The following is a 17,981-nucleotide window of genomic DNA, read 5'->3' on the forward strand; positions in this document are numbered from 1 at the left end:
CTTGTACACGGGATTTATATTCAGTAAATACTAGATAATCTAATGGATGAATCAGGGAGAGAGACTGAGGCTGTAAATCCAATCATTTTACTTTATAGAAAAGGAAACAGGTTCAGAGAGGTGACTTACTTTGTCCAAAGTTCAAACACAAGGTAAGGACAGTCTTTGGGTTCAATGGCAGGCTTGCGTTGCTTTATCTACCCCAGTGGTTCTTAGCCTGGGGTGATCCTGTCACCCAGGGGCTATATGACCAGGTCTGGAGGCATTTTTAATGTCAGAACTGGGGAGAGGGAGCTACTGGCATCTAGTAGGTAGAGGCCAGGGGTGCAGAGAAATATCCAAGCACAGGACACGGGACAGCCACTACAACAAAGAATGGTCTGACCCCAAATGCTGGTAGTGCCGATATCAAGGAACCCTGACTCATGTTACACCAACATGACAGCACTCATTTACTGACTGCGTACTGGGAGGAAGCACCGTTTTGATTTCATGGAAGCAATGGAGTTGTGAAGAGGTGATACTGTGAAGACAACCAAAGTGATGAACACTTGGTCCTTGTCCTTTGGGAGTTTGCAGTGTAGAGAAGGACATTCATTTAGTCACTGGGACATCTCCTTTGCAATTATTTCCAGCATGCATGCATATCTGAGAGCACCAATTTTGTGTAACGTTTAAATTATGGCCATGTTAAAGCTCACAGTGAGTTTAAAGGGCTGCAATCTTAAATCTAAGCACAAAGGAGAAAAGAAAACCTCAAAATTTTACTTATACATATACTTCCTAAACATGATATTCTAATTTAACTCGTACTTACAGGGAGGCCAAGTTTTCCAGAAAACTGTAATGAGGCTATTGTTTGTGGAGAAATGAAGGGGACACTATCCAAAGGAAATTAGACCGTTTCATAGGCTGATGCTTCTGTAGTCTAATTATAGAGACAAAGCACGTAAATGGCAAGCTATTTAAGAATAGCACTATAAATATAGTGCTATTTTGTTTTAGGGAATTCAGAATTCATTTTGGAGAAATATACAGTGCTAAAAGCACATGGACAAAACGTGGAAAAAAGTATTTAATTGTGAATTAGAGAATGAAGCCATTTGTGGCTTTGTCAGATAATGCCTTCCAGAACACTTACAGTGCCATATGGTTAGGCTGTCTTCCTGTGATGTCAGTTTCCTTGGGCCATACAAGCGAGAAGGTAACATGAGGGGAAGGAGCGCAAACAGCCATGAATTTTTGCGTTTTATACACTGCACGGTTGTAAGTGCACTCATGGCCATTTGCCCTGGATCTTTTACTTGTATCGCCGTACTGGTGCAGGAGAATTCACAACCATATCAATGGGAGGGATAGGACTTTTATCACATTTTGAAGGAGATAATATGGGAATCTCAGGAAACCGTTCTTCTATAGTCATGGGAGCAATTATAAGTCAAGTATCACAATTTCTGATCTACTGCTTCTACATTTTCTTTCTTGGGATATTATTGAAGCCATAGGATCCTTCCCAGGGCAAGATAGATCAAATAGTGCAAGCAATTTTATTTGTTAAAGATATCATTACTCTTTCAAAGCCAACTAGCTTATTTGTAGATGGGCCAGACGTCCACCAGATGGCAGTAAACACTTATTTCCTAACGATGCAACAGATTTTGGATTTAATTAATTAGTTAAAAACTTTGTACTTGAGAACCTGTACATCGGCATAGAATCCTATGAATATTAGGTTTATAGTTTTAAATATCTCTGTGGTAGTTTTCCATGCACTATATCAGCCATAGTTGGTGGTTTGTATGTTTGCGTATACATATATATATAAATAAATATGATGGAAGAATACACAAACCAGTCCTCCACATACACACACGTAAATGTTATATATCAAAATAGAAATTGCGCTGGCACATATAAGCGCTTAATAAAGGTTATTTTTTACCTTCTTTTCTTTTCTAGAGTTGTCGGATTATAGATTGTCTCTGAAATGCCAGGCATTGGAAACAAGAACATATACATATATAATTATTTGAAAAAATATGCAAGTGATGATTTTAATGTTATATATCATAAAAATTGATCAAATCACATTTCCTCATAAAAAACTAACATTTTTGTTTTAAGAAAATGAGCCTATATTGTGGACTTAGGAGGGGTCTGTCTGCTTCTTACTATTGTGTTAGGTGAAAGTTGCACTTGTCTTTCATTTGATTGTGGCATAATCATGGTTTTCACTGCCTAACTATTTAGGGTTTTTCTCTGTGCCTCTCTCTTTCTCTGCCACTTCGCTCTTCTGGCTTGTGACATTCTCTCCTTGACTTCTTCCTAGCCCTCTTTGGCTATTCAAATGAGGGCTCCCTTCAGGGGTTTGTACTGGGTCTTTGGTCTTCATAGTCTCCCTGTTACTCACACCCACGACTGGAGTGGGCCAGGAATTTGATCTCAGATATCCCACTGCCATTGCAACTCAATAAATATGTCTGTGATTGAATCGTTTCTCTATCAAACAGTGCATTTTCTTAGTGCAATGCTGAAAACCTGAGTTGTGGCAAACATATTTTTCTGTCTCAGTTTACACATTCCAATTCTACTGACTGTGTCTCCATGCCATCTTCTGCATTGGCTTTTTCTTTTATATTCGGCATGATTATTTTTGTCAGGGCTCTGCTACCTCTTCCTAGAACCACCTCACTTGGTTTCTTTGCCTCTTTCATCCCCTGTCTCCATCTCATACTAATCATGGCCAGTTGAGGATTTTTTTAATGTAGTGTTTTTGCAAACGCTTTCCCAGTGATATTCAAAATCTTTCTGAAGATGTAAACCCATTAGTTTATGGTTTAAAAGACCCATTGATCTGGGCTGACTTGGATCCACCTTGGATCACACCCCTCCTCTTTATGGAGGCAGGAGAGCAGTAACATGGTATTGTAACCAAAGGATAGAGTTTTGGAATCATAGGATCTGTGCTTCTGAGTGACCCTGCCACTCACCAGTGGTATAACTTTGTACAGAAGACTTCACTTGATGCGCCCCAGGGGCCTCATCTATAAAGTGGGGTGAAGAATTCCTCCTACTAGGGGGTGCCTGGGTGGCTCAGTTCGTTGTGCGTCCAACTTGGATTTTGGCTGAGGTCATGATCTCGGGGTTTGTGAGATTGAGCCCTGAGTGGAGCCCCATACTCCAAGCTCAGCAGGGGAGTCTTCTTGAGATTTTCTCTCTCCCTCTGCCCCCCAGCCCCATGTGCTGGCTCTTTCTCTCTCTAAAACAAATAAATAGATCTTTTTAAAAAATTTTTTTATTTTTTTATTGGAGATTTTTATTTGTTTGGGAGAGAGAAAGAGAGCACATGGGAGGGGGGAGGGTCAGAGGGAGAAGCAGACTCCCCGCTGAGCAGGGAGCCCGATGTGGGACTCGATCCTGGGACTCCCGGATCATGACCTGAGCCGAAGGCAGTCGCTCAACCAATGCCCTAAAAGAAAGGAATACCTTCTAATAGAACTGTAAGGGGAAATGAATTAACCTTTAAAAGCATATAAAAAATATTCCATAAATGATGTTAATGGGTCTTCTCTGAACACGTGTCATTTTCTCACCTCTGTGCTACCTGTGTCCTTCCCCTGCACTGCCTGCATCCTTTACTCCTTTCTTTCTCTGCCAGTTATGATTCTACCCATCCTTCAAGGCTTATCTCAGATGCTACCTTCTCCATTAACAATTCTTTTTTAAAAAATATTTTACTTATTTATTTGAGAAGAGGGCATGAGGCGGGGTGGAGCAGCCCAGGGAGCAGGCGCTCACTGAGCAGGGAGCCCAATGTGGGGCTCGATCCCAGGACCCTGAGATCATGACCTGAACTGAAGGCAGAGGCTTAACTGACTGAGCCACCCAGGTGCCCCTCCATGAATAATTCTTGGCTAAATTTGCCCACCACAGATCCCTCCTTCCTCTGACCTATATTATTTATAAATTATTCATTCTTGTCTTATATCTCTTGTCACATTCTATTTTGTATTATAGCTAACTGTATTTATGTCTTATTTTCCTTCCTAGATTGTACTGTCTCATGGTCAGGGACCATATTCTCTTCATCTTTGCTAAAATACCATATGCCACAATGCTTTGCCCACTATAGATGTTCTATTAATATTTATTGAATAAATGATTGAAGAGCATATTAGGTCTCTCAAAGGGAAAAAAATCCTATCTATCTCTCTAATGCCAGATTTATAATTTATTTTTTAACATAAGGAAATAATTCCTTTAAAGTCTTGAAAGATTCAGGAATCCTCACATGCCCGTGTCTTTTTTCCTTTTCTTTAGAAATAATGTTTTTTTGGCTCACCCTTAGTCTAATTACTTTAATAATTACTGCTCTTATTATATTCAGAGGAGGAAAGCAGCAGTATAATTAAAACATACATGAAAGCATATATTTATTTGGTCTTCAATTAATATTGGTGAATCTATATAGGCATAGATATATTTGGGTGGCTTCTCCTCTTCCTCCTTTTTCCCCTCCTCTTCTTCTTCTTTCTCTTCATTATTATTATCACTTTAATGAACTTACTAAAGCAATAACCCCACATTAATTATTTAAAAAAAACCCACGTTACAGCCGAAAGGACACAAGATGAGGCAAAATCTTAACTGATCAGCACCATGTTTAGTATTATTGCCAAAGACATGAATATATAAAATTTGATGAAATATAATTAGTATGATTAAACTTTGGTCATAGACTTTTCTCATTGAACAGATGAGGACTCTGAGTTCCAAGGTAAGGTGACCTTTCCTGAAGCTCATGGGTATCTCCTCCCAGGGCAGAGCCTGGAGTTCAGTTCCCAGACTTCTCTTAGGGATTGAATTTAGGGATTGAAATGAGTCACCCGAGAGGGTGAAATATATGAAGACAGAATTTCAGAAAGTAATGTCTTTGGGATACATAACTTACATTGGGAACATAACTTACATTTCAGAGGGCATACATGATTTTGTGTTTGACCAAGGTATGCTAATTCCTGTTCCTTTACAAGTTTAGGTAGGACACATCATGGTTTCCAGCACAAGTTCCCTTCACAGTGTCTGTGGCCTACTACTCGAATGCTTATTGAATGAATGCTTTGACCATGAGATATATCTGTGGCTAAACATGCTGCATATATTTTGGAAATAATTGAGCTATAATTTTAGTATGGCTATTTTTTTTTAATTTGAAAAAAAATCTGAATTCTTCAAATTGAAAACAAATTTAAAAATGCAAACCAGTAATGCTTGACTAAAATAGCTAGATAACCCCCTCCTGGGCACTGTGCTGGATCTGTCATGACTACTAAAGAAAAGTGTGTCTTCTTGTTTTTGATTCATCGGTACGTGAGAAGCCAGTTAATTCCCTATCATTTTGGCTTTCTACCTTTCACTCTTAGATTCCAAAAGCAAGAATAAGCTGGCTTTGGAATTAATTCTTTTATTTGTAATTCAAGGGAACTTAAGGAGCCTGAGATACATATCTCCAAAGAAAAAGTCCTGCCTCAAATCTGCCTAGTTTCTGGCCTAGCACTAAGGGGCAACTTGTAACTGGATTCCCCTTTTTTTGCCCCCTCACTGCCTTCCTTTGTTAGTCAGTTTTAAAAAACTGAGACTCCTGTCATGTGACTCTTGGGCTGGGTTCTCTGCTTTCTTTCCACTCCTCTCCCTTGTACCTCCCTCTCCCCCAATTTCTGATTAGTTTAACCACAATTTAGTTTTATCTGACCTTCAAATTGGTGTAAATGGAGTCGTACAGTGTCTGGCTTTTCCAGTTATAATATTTTTAAAAATTAGTATATAACTGACATATCACCTTTTATTAGTTTAGATGTACAACATAATCATTTGGTTTGTGTATATATTGTGAAATGATTACCGCAGTTAAGTCTGGATAACGGCCATCACCACACATCATTATTGCATGAGAACTTTAAAGATCTACTCTCTTGGCAGCGTTCAAACATGCAGTACAGTATTGTTAACTATAATCGCCATGCTGGGCATTGATTGTATCCTCAGGACATATTTTCTTATAACTTGAGTTAGTACCTTTTGACCACCTTTACCTATTGCACTCATGCCCCATCTCCCACCCCTGGGAACCCAGCACTCTGTTCTCTGTATCTCTGAGCTCAGTTTGTTTTAGATTCCACAAATAAGTGAGATCTTACGGTAGTTGTTTTTCTCTTACTTATTTCAGTTAGCACAGGGTTGTTAAGGTCCATCCATATTGTGGCAAATGACAGCATTTCATTCTTTTTTATCGCTGAACAGTATTCCATTGTCTGTGTCTTTGAGACCCAGCCTTTTTACCATATCAGTACCTCGTGTTTATTACTGAGTAGTCCTCCATTGTTTGAAAATGCCACATTTTATTTATCCGTTCTCCTGTTACATGGTAAGCATTTTTGTCTAAATCTAATTTCTGACTCTATTTTATGTCCCTATCATTGTTTTCCCTTTTGTCTCCTCTGCTTATTGTCCTCAAATGAATGTGTCCGTCCATTTTAGTGGATTTTCCTGGGGTATGGTAACCTCTGCATACACAGTTCTTCAGCTGAGCAAAGCTTTATTTTCTATTATCTTTGATCATTGCTTGTATCCCACTAATTTTCTCTTCCTTTTCAGTACACCTGTTGTCCGCCAATTGATAGGCCCTTCTCTGGTCCTCCCAGGACTACTTGCTTTTTCCTAATTTTTATTTCTTCATACGTTTCCTCTATATTGAGGGCTGGCTATTCAATTTTTTTTTTTAATGCTCTGCATCACTCATTACCTGCAGCATCAACTGTGCTTTTATTGCTGCCAAAATGGAGTTTAATTTTTGTATTTGCGTTTTCATTTTTAGTGAAATCCTTCTTTTTATAATTCTTTATATTTGTATATTATTATTTATGTCATTTGTATTATGTTTTCAGCTGTTCATTTTATTCTGTTGTCCTGACCTAGAGGAAATGTTTACTTACACTTTGTTGAATATGGCAAGCCGTTTCCTGAAAGTTGATTTTGCATCCTACCGTAGAAGATATTCAGAAAGACTCTGAGAAAATAATTTCCCCTTATAACATGGTTTTTAATCTGTCCCATGTTGTTTTTCTTTTCCTTCCTTCCTTACTATCCCCAGACAAGGGGGCTCTGTGCAGAACCAGATGCATTGAGTGGATGGTCATTTTGTTCTATTTTTTAAAAATTCTTGATCCTTTTTCTCAGTGTTTAGCCGAAGGGCTACACTGCAGTTGTAGGTCTTAGGTCTAGCACATGGCGACTCTGCCTACCTGGGCTCTACGGCCCTTGCCTCTCTCTCCTACCCCTTTGCTATTTCTACAATGTCAGGCAGTGTAATTCCCCCATACAAAGCCACTGTTCTTGCTCTTTCTTTCTTCAGGAAGTGCTTCTTCGAAAGCCCTCTGCTATCATCTGCCCCCTTGACTCTCTGCCTATTTCTTTTCTGAGCTTTGTCACATTTCTGTGGTCATGAGAGGACAGAGGTAGCAGGGACAGCGAATGGGAGTCCTGGGGAGACAGGTTTCTGCTTAGTCTAACAAGGGCTCCTCAGGTACACACTTCTGTGTGGGGTTTTGGTCTCTGAGCGAATGGACAAACCGCGGCAGCCATAGCAAGTATCCTAACTGTGTTCACAGGCTGTTAGCTTGAAGTGAGGTGGAGTGAGCTGAGTCTTCAGAGAAAACCTGGGGACGTGTCTGCTTCTCCCTCAGCACCAGCTGCTTTGTGAAGACCGACAATTCATTGTAGATTTGGGAGTAGGTTGTTTTTCAGTCTTAATTTTGAATGAAATTCAGACTTTTTTTTGGTTTGTTTTGCTCTGTTTTGCTTTTGATCCTTTTCAGCATCTTCACTGATATTTAATAATAAGTTGTGAGAACATTCCTCGGAGCTACTAGCCAAGTGCCATTCTGAGAAAGACTCTTGACCTTACATTTTAAATGGTGACTTTAATGCCTGGGGTCACATGTTACAGACACCAACTGATTCATATTCAAATAGTTAAAATCAAGTGAACAACTCATTATTTAAAGAAAAAACACCTTATAAGTCTGTTGTTTTACAAATTATGAACTAGCTGTTTCAGTACAACACAGACATCCTTTGGGACTGTGTCATCGGAGGGGAGTTGGGAGGTATGCATTCTGGCCAGCTGGAAATGTGTGGGCCAACACTCGGCATATCCGGAACTCATCTATCTTTGTTGACCCCTAACACCCACACAACACTCATGTACTAACCTTCATATCTGATATATATATATCTGGTATATAGCTCTTTTTTTGCTCAATATTCTCTTCTTGTGTATATAGCATGTGGAACATGATACCGAATCATTGTTACTAAGACTTTCCTTTGGTCTGATTCTAAAAAATTGAGTTATTGGTTAAAGGCAGATTTTTGTGGTGGGCAAGATGATGAATTCTCTTGAAGGCTTTCTTGGAGGATGCGCGGTTGTCAGCTCTTAACTTGTTCAAAGATGTCAACTATTCTAATGTAAACAAAAGCCATAGACATGACATTTTAGCTCATGTCTCCTGCCACTAGAGTTTGAAGGTGATATTTTAAATGGTAATATTTAGTAATGGTTTCTTTCTTAGTTTTTTTTTTAATACTGAATTTAGTTAAGGATACAATAGTGAAATGAACTAAAGATCATTGGTCTTGTTAATTTGCTTTTCATAAAGATTCAAAACTGTTTATTTTTTATTATTTTTTTTAGCTTAATCCTGATTATCGAGATGCTCAAAATGAAGGAAAAAATATGGTGAGTGAAATTGTTTTTTTCCCCAACAAATTCCAAATATATTGTTTATATTTTATATGAATTGAGAAGTTAATAGAAAATTGAAGACAAGGGATTCTGAGAGATTCTCTGACTAGAGGCTATGGATCACAGGTAAAAAGTAAAAGATGACATGGCTTACATTATAAAAAGATGTCCAGTAATGGGTATTTAGGGAGATTTGTAGCAACTTGGAGGCCATTTATGATAGAACACTGAAAGCAGTGGGCATCTGGAAGATATGGTGGGTCTAGGTTTAGTTTGCAGAAGTACATAGATGTTTAGGAAGGAGAAATTGAATTATGGCATGATATTAAAAGAGGACAATGGGACAATCCTTTCTGATTGAAAATAACTTGAGTTCTATTTATGGGCAGAAATTGAGGCATCAAACAGCTGTATGACTGATTTTTCTGATATTCTAAAGCATGCTACTCAGAAAATCTCAATCTTATTTTAAAGCCAACTTTCATTAAGATATTTATTATTATGCAGTCTGCTCTTTCATCATCGTTTGTAAAGAAGATGATTGTATTATAACAACATGACTTAATTCAATAGAAAATTATGAAATGGAGGATATTTCATGTGTTACAGACAAAACCTGGTTGATGGGATGGATTTATGTACCTATCTCTATGTCTTTATATAGTTTAGCAATCTAGCTAGACATTTTAATGTTAAATAGACACAGTCTATAATTTAGTTTTCTTAGGAGTTTAGCAGTCTCTTTTGGAATTGCTAAGGATTATTACTGCATCATTCAAAATTCTATCCTTTGACAGAGAGGATTGTAATATTTAATTGAAATAATTTCTGTCTTTGCATTGGCTCTCAGCTTTATGTTTTATGAGGATATTGATATGGGGGAGGTGAATCAAATCAGAATTTCTGGACCTGAGTCAGTCCTGTTTGACTTCTTTCTCCATCTGACTATCAGATTTACAATAGAAATAAAGCTGAAGTATCAAGTCATTGGCCCACTGAAAACTTTAATTTGTGTTAAAATGTCCCTAAACACAGATGTAGGCTTCTTAGATAGGTTGGGTCACTCATTTCTAATTCACTTTTATGCCCCTGTGTGGACTCTTCTCTCCTTGGTTTTCAAATAGCCCAGGATTGTTGGGTTCTCATCTTCCTGTGATTTAAAAAAATGCCATCCATAACCACATTAAAAAGCTGAGTCTTTGATTCTTGCTATAAGCTGGGCAATGGTCTCTAACCAAAGACCACCAGAAACACACCTGGTTCTTGAACAAGTAGAATTAATGACACGTTGCACTTACACCCCCTGGGAACTGTGGGACCTCTCAGATGGTGATTGAAAGAACCTGTGGATTTGGGGTTAAACAAGGTGACTTAGGGAGGATTTAAGGAAGGGGGCTTACTGTAGAGAGGAATGCTGTCAGGAAGAGGAAGAATCCTAATACATATTCTCTGTAGGAAGTGCAGGTGAGAGCCAGGCCAAGGTTGTAAGTGCTATAGGAAGCAGCACCCATTAGGGGAGAGGGATCTTAAATAGTGTCTGTGGCTTGGACAACATTCCCATTTTGTCAGTGTTCAGACACGATTGTGGAGTGGCCATGTCTGATGTTGACATTCTGTGAAATCCGTCGTGTTCACAGGAGGACACTGTGGCCTATCCACGAAGGTTGGGGTGCTCCTGGCCACCCTGAGCCTGCCTGATCATACCGGGCCAAACTTCAGATGTCAGGGTTGCTTTTCTCTTGCTCAAGGGTCTTTGTTTATGATATTCTATGTAAGTTCAGCATTGTATAGAACCGGGCGAGTTCTACTTCTCACACCACCGTTGACTTGTGTTGCTTTGGACACTTCAGATAGCCCTCCCGAGACTCCTTTTCCTACCCAAATGTTGAGATGAGGAGGTTTGCTGTGTGTGTCACCTATATGCCTTGAGGTTAACATTCCATCAGATTAAAGGAAACTCTTTGAATCCAAGATGTTAGTAGGTTAAAAATGTACGTTGTTTCTATTAGAAGGGCATCACGCCAAAGCTTCAAATTGTGTAGTTGAATTCCATCTCTTTGCTTATCTCCTTTCAGCTATATGCTGTTTGGTGAGGCTACTGATGATGGTTCTGGGCAGAGCTGAGTAGGAGACAAAGAGTAGGCAGGTTTAGGAAGCAGCACAGGGAATCTAAGTCATGAATCCATGATGTTTGCTGTTTGCGTTGATCAAGCTTTTAGTTAGACTTTGTAGACGTGTTTCCTTTATGTTTTGAAGTACAAGTTCTTCCTTCACCTGTAAAGGTGACAAAGAGCAGTTTTCTCTGAGAGAGTTGTTACCAGCAACACTTTAATTGCATAGAACACAGGTGGGTCTGCTTTGCCTTAGAAGTTTATGGCTGGGGGTGCCTGGGTGGCTTAGTGGGTTAAAGCCTCTGCCTTCGGCTCGGGTCATGATCCCAGGGTCCTGGGATCGAGCCCCGCATTGGGCTCTCTGCTCCGTGGAGAGCCTGCTTTCTCCTCTCTCTCTCTGCCTGCCTCTCTGCCTACTTGTGATCTCTGTCTGTCAAATAAGTAAAATCTTTAAAAAAAAAAAAAAAAAAAAGAAGTTTATGGCTGGATCTCATCTGCCATCCGAGAGAGGACCAACTGGAGACATTTGATTTCATTTTTTTTTTTCTATCCTTAATCCCTAGCTTGAAAGTAAATAAAATTAAAAATATGGAACAGTAAAGCTAACAAAATGGCTTCTCATTTTATAGACCATTTGCCACCTAGCAGTAATTATGTTTCTGTCTAAAAAAATGAAAACAAAGGAGCAGTTAGAGCTTAGCCTGTGAAAGATGAAATCAATTTCCCCAAACAGAATGCTATCTCACCTCAGATCTGGGTTCCAGTAACAACCGAGTTCACTGTGACCATGCTAATTATTTTTCTTTCCAAATTTTCCCTCATGTTCTCTATTTAATATCCAGTTAATATTTTTCCTGTAATTTAGAAACCTTTATCAAAATGTTGCCTTCCATTTTTGAAGTCTCAAAGGTTAATGCATGGTGCCACTGAAATGAGGCGGTGTGTGTCGGAGCTCCCATTAAGACCCAAATTGCTGTATTTATTCTACAAAGGAGCCTATTATTTCCAATCTTACAAATGTACAGCATCCACAGGGACCCTGTAAACATTGGAACTGTGTCAAGCCCAGCTGGGAACCTGACAGTCATTAGTTTCTTCTCCTTGAAAGGCTGCGTCTTTTCAAATGGCTCTTTGAAGGGGATTTTTTTTTTTTTTCTTTTTGGACTAACACCACCCATTTGCCCATTACCATATTGATGTGGAATGTGATCTGATTTTTCAAGGGAGTGTCTTTGTCTATGCTGGGGATTCTCATCCTTAGCCATATTGATAGATTGGCCTGGAGAATTCTTTGTTGTGGGGGTTTGTCCTTTGCACTGTCGGGTGTCTAGCAGACCTATAGACTCTGCTCACTAGATGTCACTTATGGCCTTCCTGCCCCCAGTTGGGGCAACTAAACATGCGTCTGGAAATTGCCAAAGCTCCTCCCCCCCCCCCACCGCCCTCCACAGGGTCTGGGCTCTCTCCTCATTGATGACCACCAGTCTTTATGCATAGACATACATAAATAGCAGTGTTCTAGGAACCATGTTACTTGGCTGACATGTATTGGAAAATTCTATTTTATAGGCTTTTTTTGGGGGGGGACCAGATTATGAACAAAGACCCCCAAATTTCCTCAAGTTTATACTCTATACTCATGACTGGTAAGGTGATAAGGAAAAGAACGGAAAAAGGGTCATTAAGAATGAGTTTAAGAGTAACAGTGTCTTAAGGAACCTGGCAAGGGAAGAAGTGTCTGCACCTTTAAATGGCAGGGTTGTGTCTGTTACATAAAGTCAGCAGTGAGAGCCCTGGAGGGTCTGACCAAAAACACAGATGCCTGCACATCATTATGCTGCCTTGGCTGTGACCGCACGTAGTCTGCAGCAGCCCTGAAAATGCATACGTTCTTTCTTACAGAATGTCTCTGGCTCCTAACAACAGAATTGCAACGTGATGTCTCTGCTAAAAATCCGATGACTCACAAATGAGTCAACAGTGAAGGTGTTACAGGAGGCTAAGGGCTATGCCTCTACTGGCAGGCCCCAGGACAGGCAGGAGAAGTCAGGAGAGCCATTCGTATAACCCGAGAGGCTGTGTGCCTTTCCTTCCACGTGAAAATGCCAGTTTTATAAGAGCCCAGCAGACTAGGTTAACATTCTGAGGCTCTGCATTCCCGAAATTGAGGGTTTTGGATAGCTAGCTGATAGGAAATCTAACACCTGTTTAAGCTGTGTTGTACTTTAAATGTATTTTCATGATGCAAGAAGGGAGGGCATTTTGCTTCGGTGATTCTGTGTGGGGAACTGGTGTTTTTGTGACTTGTTTCTTATTTAAAAAATATATTTGTTTACAAACAGAAGCCACAGGCATACCATTTTGAACAAAACTGCCTTCCTATTACAGAAGTATAATGTTGATTTTTCTTATAGATTGAAGTTTGAGCCATACATTTAAAAATTGTATATTTATAACTCTTCATTCACGTTTTTTTTGTTTATTACAGATTTTGAGGGGCTGTCTTGAAATTTACTGTGGAACTATTTCCAAAGGAGAGTTTGTTAAGCAAAATATCAGAGTGTGAGATTAAAAGCAAAATGTATAGCACTGCTTTAAAAAACTGCAAAAGATCTTAGAAATTCCTTTCGCACGTGAATAACTGTTATACTATTTATAAATGGAATTTATTTCTTCATTAAATCTTCTTTTTCCCCCTGCCCTGGGACCTAAGCAAATTATTTAGGGATGTAGTGGTACATTCCACTTATCCTGTGTAATTGAAATTAAACCACAGGTCCTCCATAGTATGAGTAATTCAGAGTAACCTCTTTTAATTAGCCATAATAAGTGAGGTTTTCCTATGTTTGGAAAAAAAAATGTTGTTTATTGTAAGTGTCAAAATAGAAAGGTTCCTTACTACTCTTGTTGGGAAACTGCGTATGACCAAAGGGGTGGGGTAGGAAGACAATCTAGGAATTTGGATCTGCTTTCTTTTTGTAAGTCTAGAAAATTTATTTTCTGAGCATTTCAAAAGGAGGGTATATACAGTAGGATTGACTTGTACTAAATGAACTCACAGGTGACTGATATATAAACCACAATGCCAACTTTCATTTCTAAGTAAATCTAAATCGTTGGGTCAGTTCATGCATTTTCCTTGATAGAAAATCTATAGCAAAAACTAAGTTATAATTAGAAGATTGGTGTGCAAGAGGCTCAGGAAATTAGATGACACATATTCTTTTTAGGGATATGGCATTCCTCTGAAAAGACCAGAATATTAATTTTTTGCATCTGCACTCGCAATGATGAAAGAAACTGTCAAATCTTATTCACTGAATCCCTGTTTATTTAGGTTACATGTTCATCTTCTGTTAATAAAGCCTTTCTTCAAACATGGTTCAATATAATTGATTAAATTATATTTTCCTTAATTAAAGTCATATTTTATTTGTGCGTTTCTTATAATCTACTGAAGCTACTTGTTTTCAAATTCCTTTGCCTACCTATCCAAAAAATCCTTTGGGTTATTTCTACAACTGACTGATCTTGTCCATTATTTCTGTGTTCCTACGTTGTGAGTCAGTCTCCTCTCACAAGTATTAATTAACGTTCATTATGTTGGTGGTTCTTTCTTTTGGCTGCAATAGCATTGTAGAGTCTAAAAACCAGTCCTTTAAGGGTATTTCTTTGTGACTATAATTCTCCTGGTCTGTTTCTCCTCAAGTTTTCATCTTATGAGGATTATAACTGAAGCAAACTTCCTCTTCTTTCTTTCAGAATTATTACTTCCTCTTCTTAAACCACCTTCTTCCTCCTCTCTTGGTTTTCTTCTTCATCATAGTCATCATTTTCAATATCAAATGTCACCACCATTTTTACCACTGAGAAGGAATTCCTAGTTGCAAATGGTGTTCTCCTGGGCCCCGTATAAAAGGATTGTTTAGAGCTTCTTGAGACTTTCTTGCCTTCAGCTATTTGCAGTCAGTCAGAAGCGTGGTTCCTGTGTCACCATTATGATCCAGGCAAAATGCTTCTTTGCCATCCACAGTTTAGTATAACCCCTGAATTTTCATGCCGAGCTACATGGCAGACATCAATGAAACAGTGACCTTCAGAGTTCGTTTGTTCATTTGTTCCTTCCTTCCTTCCATTTCTTTCTTTCCTTCCTCCTCTCCTCTCTTCCCTCCTTCCCTTCCTTGTTCCTTTCCCCTCCCTGTCCTTTCCTTTTCCCTTCCTTCCTCCTTTCCTCCCCCCTCCCTTTCTACCTCCCTTTCTTTCTTCCATAACTTTACTGAGATATAATTCACATACTGTAAAATTATCCTATTTATAAAAATATATAACTCTGTGGTTTTTAATACATTCACGGAGCTCCAAAATTATAGCCACTATCAAATTCTACAACATTTTTCTCTCCTGCAGGAGAATGCCTAAATCCATCAACAGTCACTCCCCATTCCTCCCCCCGGGCCCTGGCCGCCATGAATCTACTCTCTCTATAGATTTGCCTATTCTGGACATTTCCTATATGGGCTCATAGAATATATGGCCTTTTGTGTCTGACTTCTTTCACTCAGCATAATGTTTTCAAAGTTCATGCATGTTGTAGCTTGTATCTGTACTCTATTCCTTTATGAGCAGATAATATGCCATTGTGCATATATACCACATTTTGTTTATCCGTTCATTATCTGATGAACATTTGGATTGTACCCTCATCTTGGCTTTTAGAAATGCTGCTGTGAACATTGATGGACAAGCTTTGGTGTGGAAATGTATTTTCATTTTTCTTGGATAGAAAACCTAGACTTTGAATTGTTGGTCGTATGTTTAACATTCTGCCAAACTGCCAAACTCTTCTGAAATGGCCATGCCATTTTATGTTCCCCCAGCAATGTATGGCTGTTAGAACTTCTCTGTGTTCTCACTAACACTTCTTGTTGTCTGTCTCTTTGGTTATAGCTGTCCTAGTGCATTTTACTAATTAGTAATGTTGTTGGCCACCTTTGCACGTGTTTGTTGGCCATTTAAATATCTTCTATGGATAAATATCTATTCAAATCTTTTGCTCAATTTTTAATTGGGTTGTCTTTATTATTGAGTTGTAAGTGTTCTTTATATATTCTGGATATAGTCCCCTTATCAGGCATATGACTTACAAATATTTTCTCTCATCCTGTTTTTTTTCTTTTTTATTGACACTTTTTTTTTTTTTTTTTTTAAAGAGAGAGCACACAAGTAGGCAGAGAGTCAGGCAGAGAGAGAGGTGGAAACAGGCTCCCCGCTGAGCAGAGAGCCTGATGCGGGGCTTGATCCTATGACCCTGGGATCGTGACCTGAGCTGAAGGCATAGGCTTAACCCACTGAGCCACCCAGGCACCCCAACGGACACTATTTTTAACGGCAATTTTAGGTTCATAGCAAAATTCAGTGGAAAGTACACATTTCCGTTTACCCCTGCCACAAGCACATCCTCCCTCATATCAACATTTGGCACCAGAATGGCACATTTGCTACACTGATTAGCCTACTTAACATATTATTACCATCCAAAGTCTGTAGTTTACATTAGGGTTCACTCTTGGCTTTGTACATTCTCTGAATTTTGATAAAAGTAGCCATCATTTGACATGCATCCATTATTATAATATCATGCGGAATAGTCTCACTGCTCTAAAAATCTTATGTGCTCTGTCTTTTCATTCCTTTCTCCCCCCACCACATCCTGGCTACCATTGATCTTTTTACTGTCTTCATAGTTTTGTTGTTTTTGGAATGTCATGTGATTGGAATCATACAGTAGGTAGCCTTTTCAGACTGGCTTCTTTCACTTGGCAATATATATGGCAATATGACATGTCTTTGAGGTTTGAGAGCTCATTTCTTTTTAGCACTGAGTAATAGTCCATTGTCTGGATGTCCCACAGTTTGTTTATCCATTTGCCTACTGCAGGACATCTTGGTCCCTTACATGTTTTGGCAATGACAAGTAGAGCTGCTCCAGACATCTATTTACAAGTTTTTGTGTGCATATTTTGTTTAATACTAAGGAGCATGATTGCTGGGTCATATGTTACAGGGTATGCTTTGTTTTGTGGGAAGCCACCAAACAGTCTTCCAATGTAGCTGTACCATTTTGCATTCCCCCAGCAATCAGTTTGAGTTTCTGTTGCTCTACATCCTTGTCAGCATTTGCAGTCCTCGGAGTTTTTGACTCATTCATTCTAATAGGTGTGTGTGTGTGTGTGTGTGTGTGTGTGTGTGTGTGTGTGATTAGCTCATTGTTGTGAGTGGCATCTCATTATGTAATTTGCAACTCCCTAATGACAAATGATGCTGATCATCTTTTCACATGTTTATTTGCCATCTGTATGGCTTTTTCAGTGAGGTGTCTGTTCAGGTCTTTCACCCACTTTTAAGTTGGGAAATGTGTTTTATTAATGCTGAAGTTTGAGTGTTCTTTGTATATTTTGGGTAAGAGTCCTTTATTAGATAGGTATTTTTGCAAATATTTTCTCCTAGTTTGTGGCTTGTCTTTTCATTCTCTTGATGGTGTCTTTCATAGAGCAGAAGAAACTGGTTTTCATGAAAACCAATTTATTAGCTGTTTGTCTCGGGGTGGTGCCCTCAGTGTTGTGCTGCTCTTGTATACTCCTGTTTTTCTTCTAGAATATCACATTCCTTTCCCTTTCCTTTGCCCTGTTTCTACCTTTCCATTCCAACTATTTCTCTTTCCTTGAGGATCTTCCTCCTAATCCATTCTGAGAGTTGAAATGCAGGACATAAGTGGAACTGTACAAAGGCTCTTCAAATTTCAGGAGGGAATAACTAAAATTAAACCTAAATGTTTTCAAGGCCCAGAAGAATACATTCCAAATGATAGAATTTTGCTGGAGTACTTACTGTCAGAAATTTATTTGGGAAGAACTCTTAGCTCACAGATGATCTTTCAAGACCCTTCCCAATCTCAAGATTCAGAAGCCCAAGCTTTGTGTTACCTGGGTAGCCGTCTCCCCCAACTCATTTGTCTGGCCAGGATACTCTTATTGGGCTATTTAAAGACATTTAGATTTTCTTTTCTC

At 39.0% G+C, this 17,981-nt stretch overlaps 1 protein-coding gene across 1 annotated transcript in view; it reads left to right on the plus strand.

The window, feature by feature from the left end:
* Window positions 1-17,981, plus strand: part of ITPR2 (inositol 1,4,5-trisphosphate receptor type 2) — a 485,801-nt gene that overhangs the window by 108,449 nt on the left and 359,371 nt on the right. The window contains exon 10 of the mRNA XM_080811707.1: window positions 8,753-8,797. Coding sequence (XP_080667833.1) covers window positions 8,753-8,797 — 45 coding nt within the window. The remainder of the gene's footprint in view (window positions 1-8,752; window positions 8,798-17,981) is intronic.

This window comes from Martes martes (genome assembly GCF_963455335.1).
Source record: "Martes martes genome assembly, chromosome: 8".
Lineage (NCBI taxonomy): Eukaryota > Metazoa > Chordata > Mammalia > Carnivora > Mustelidae > Martes > Martes martes.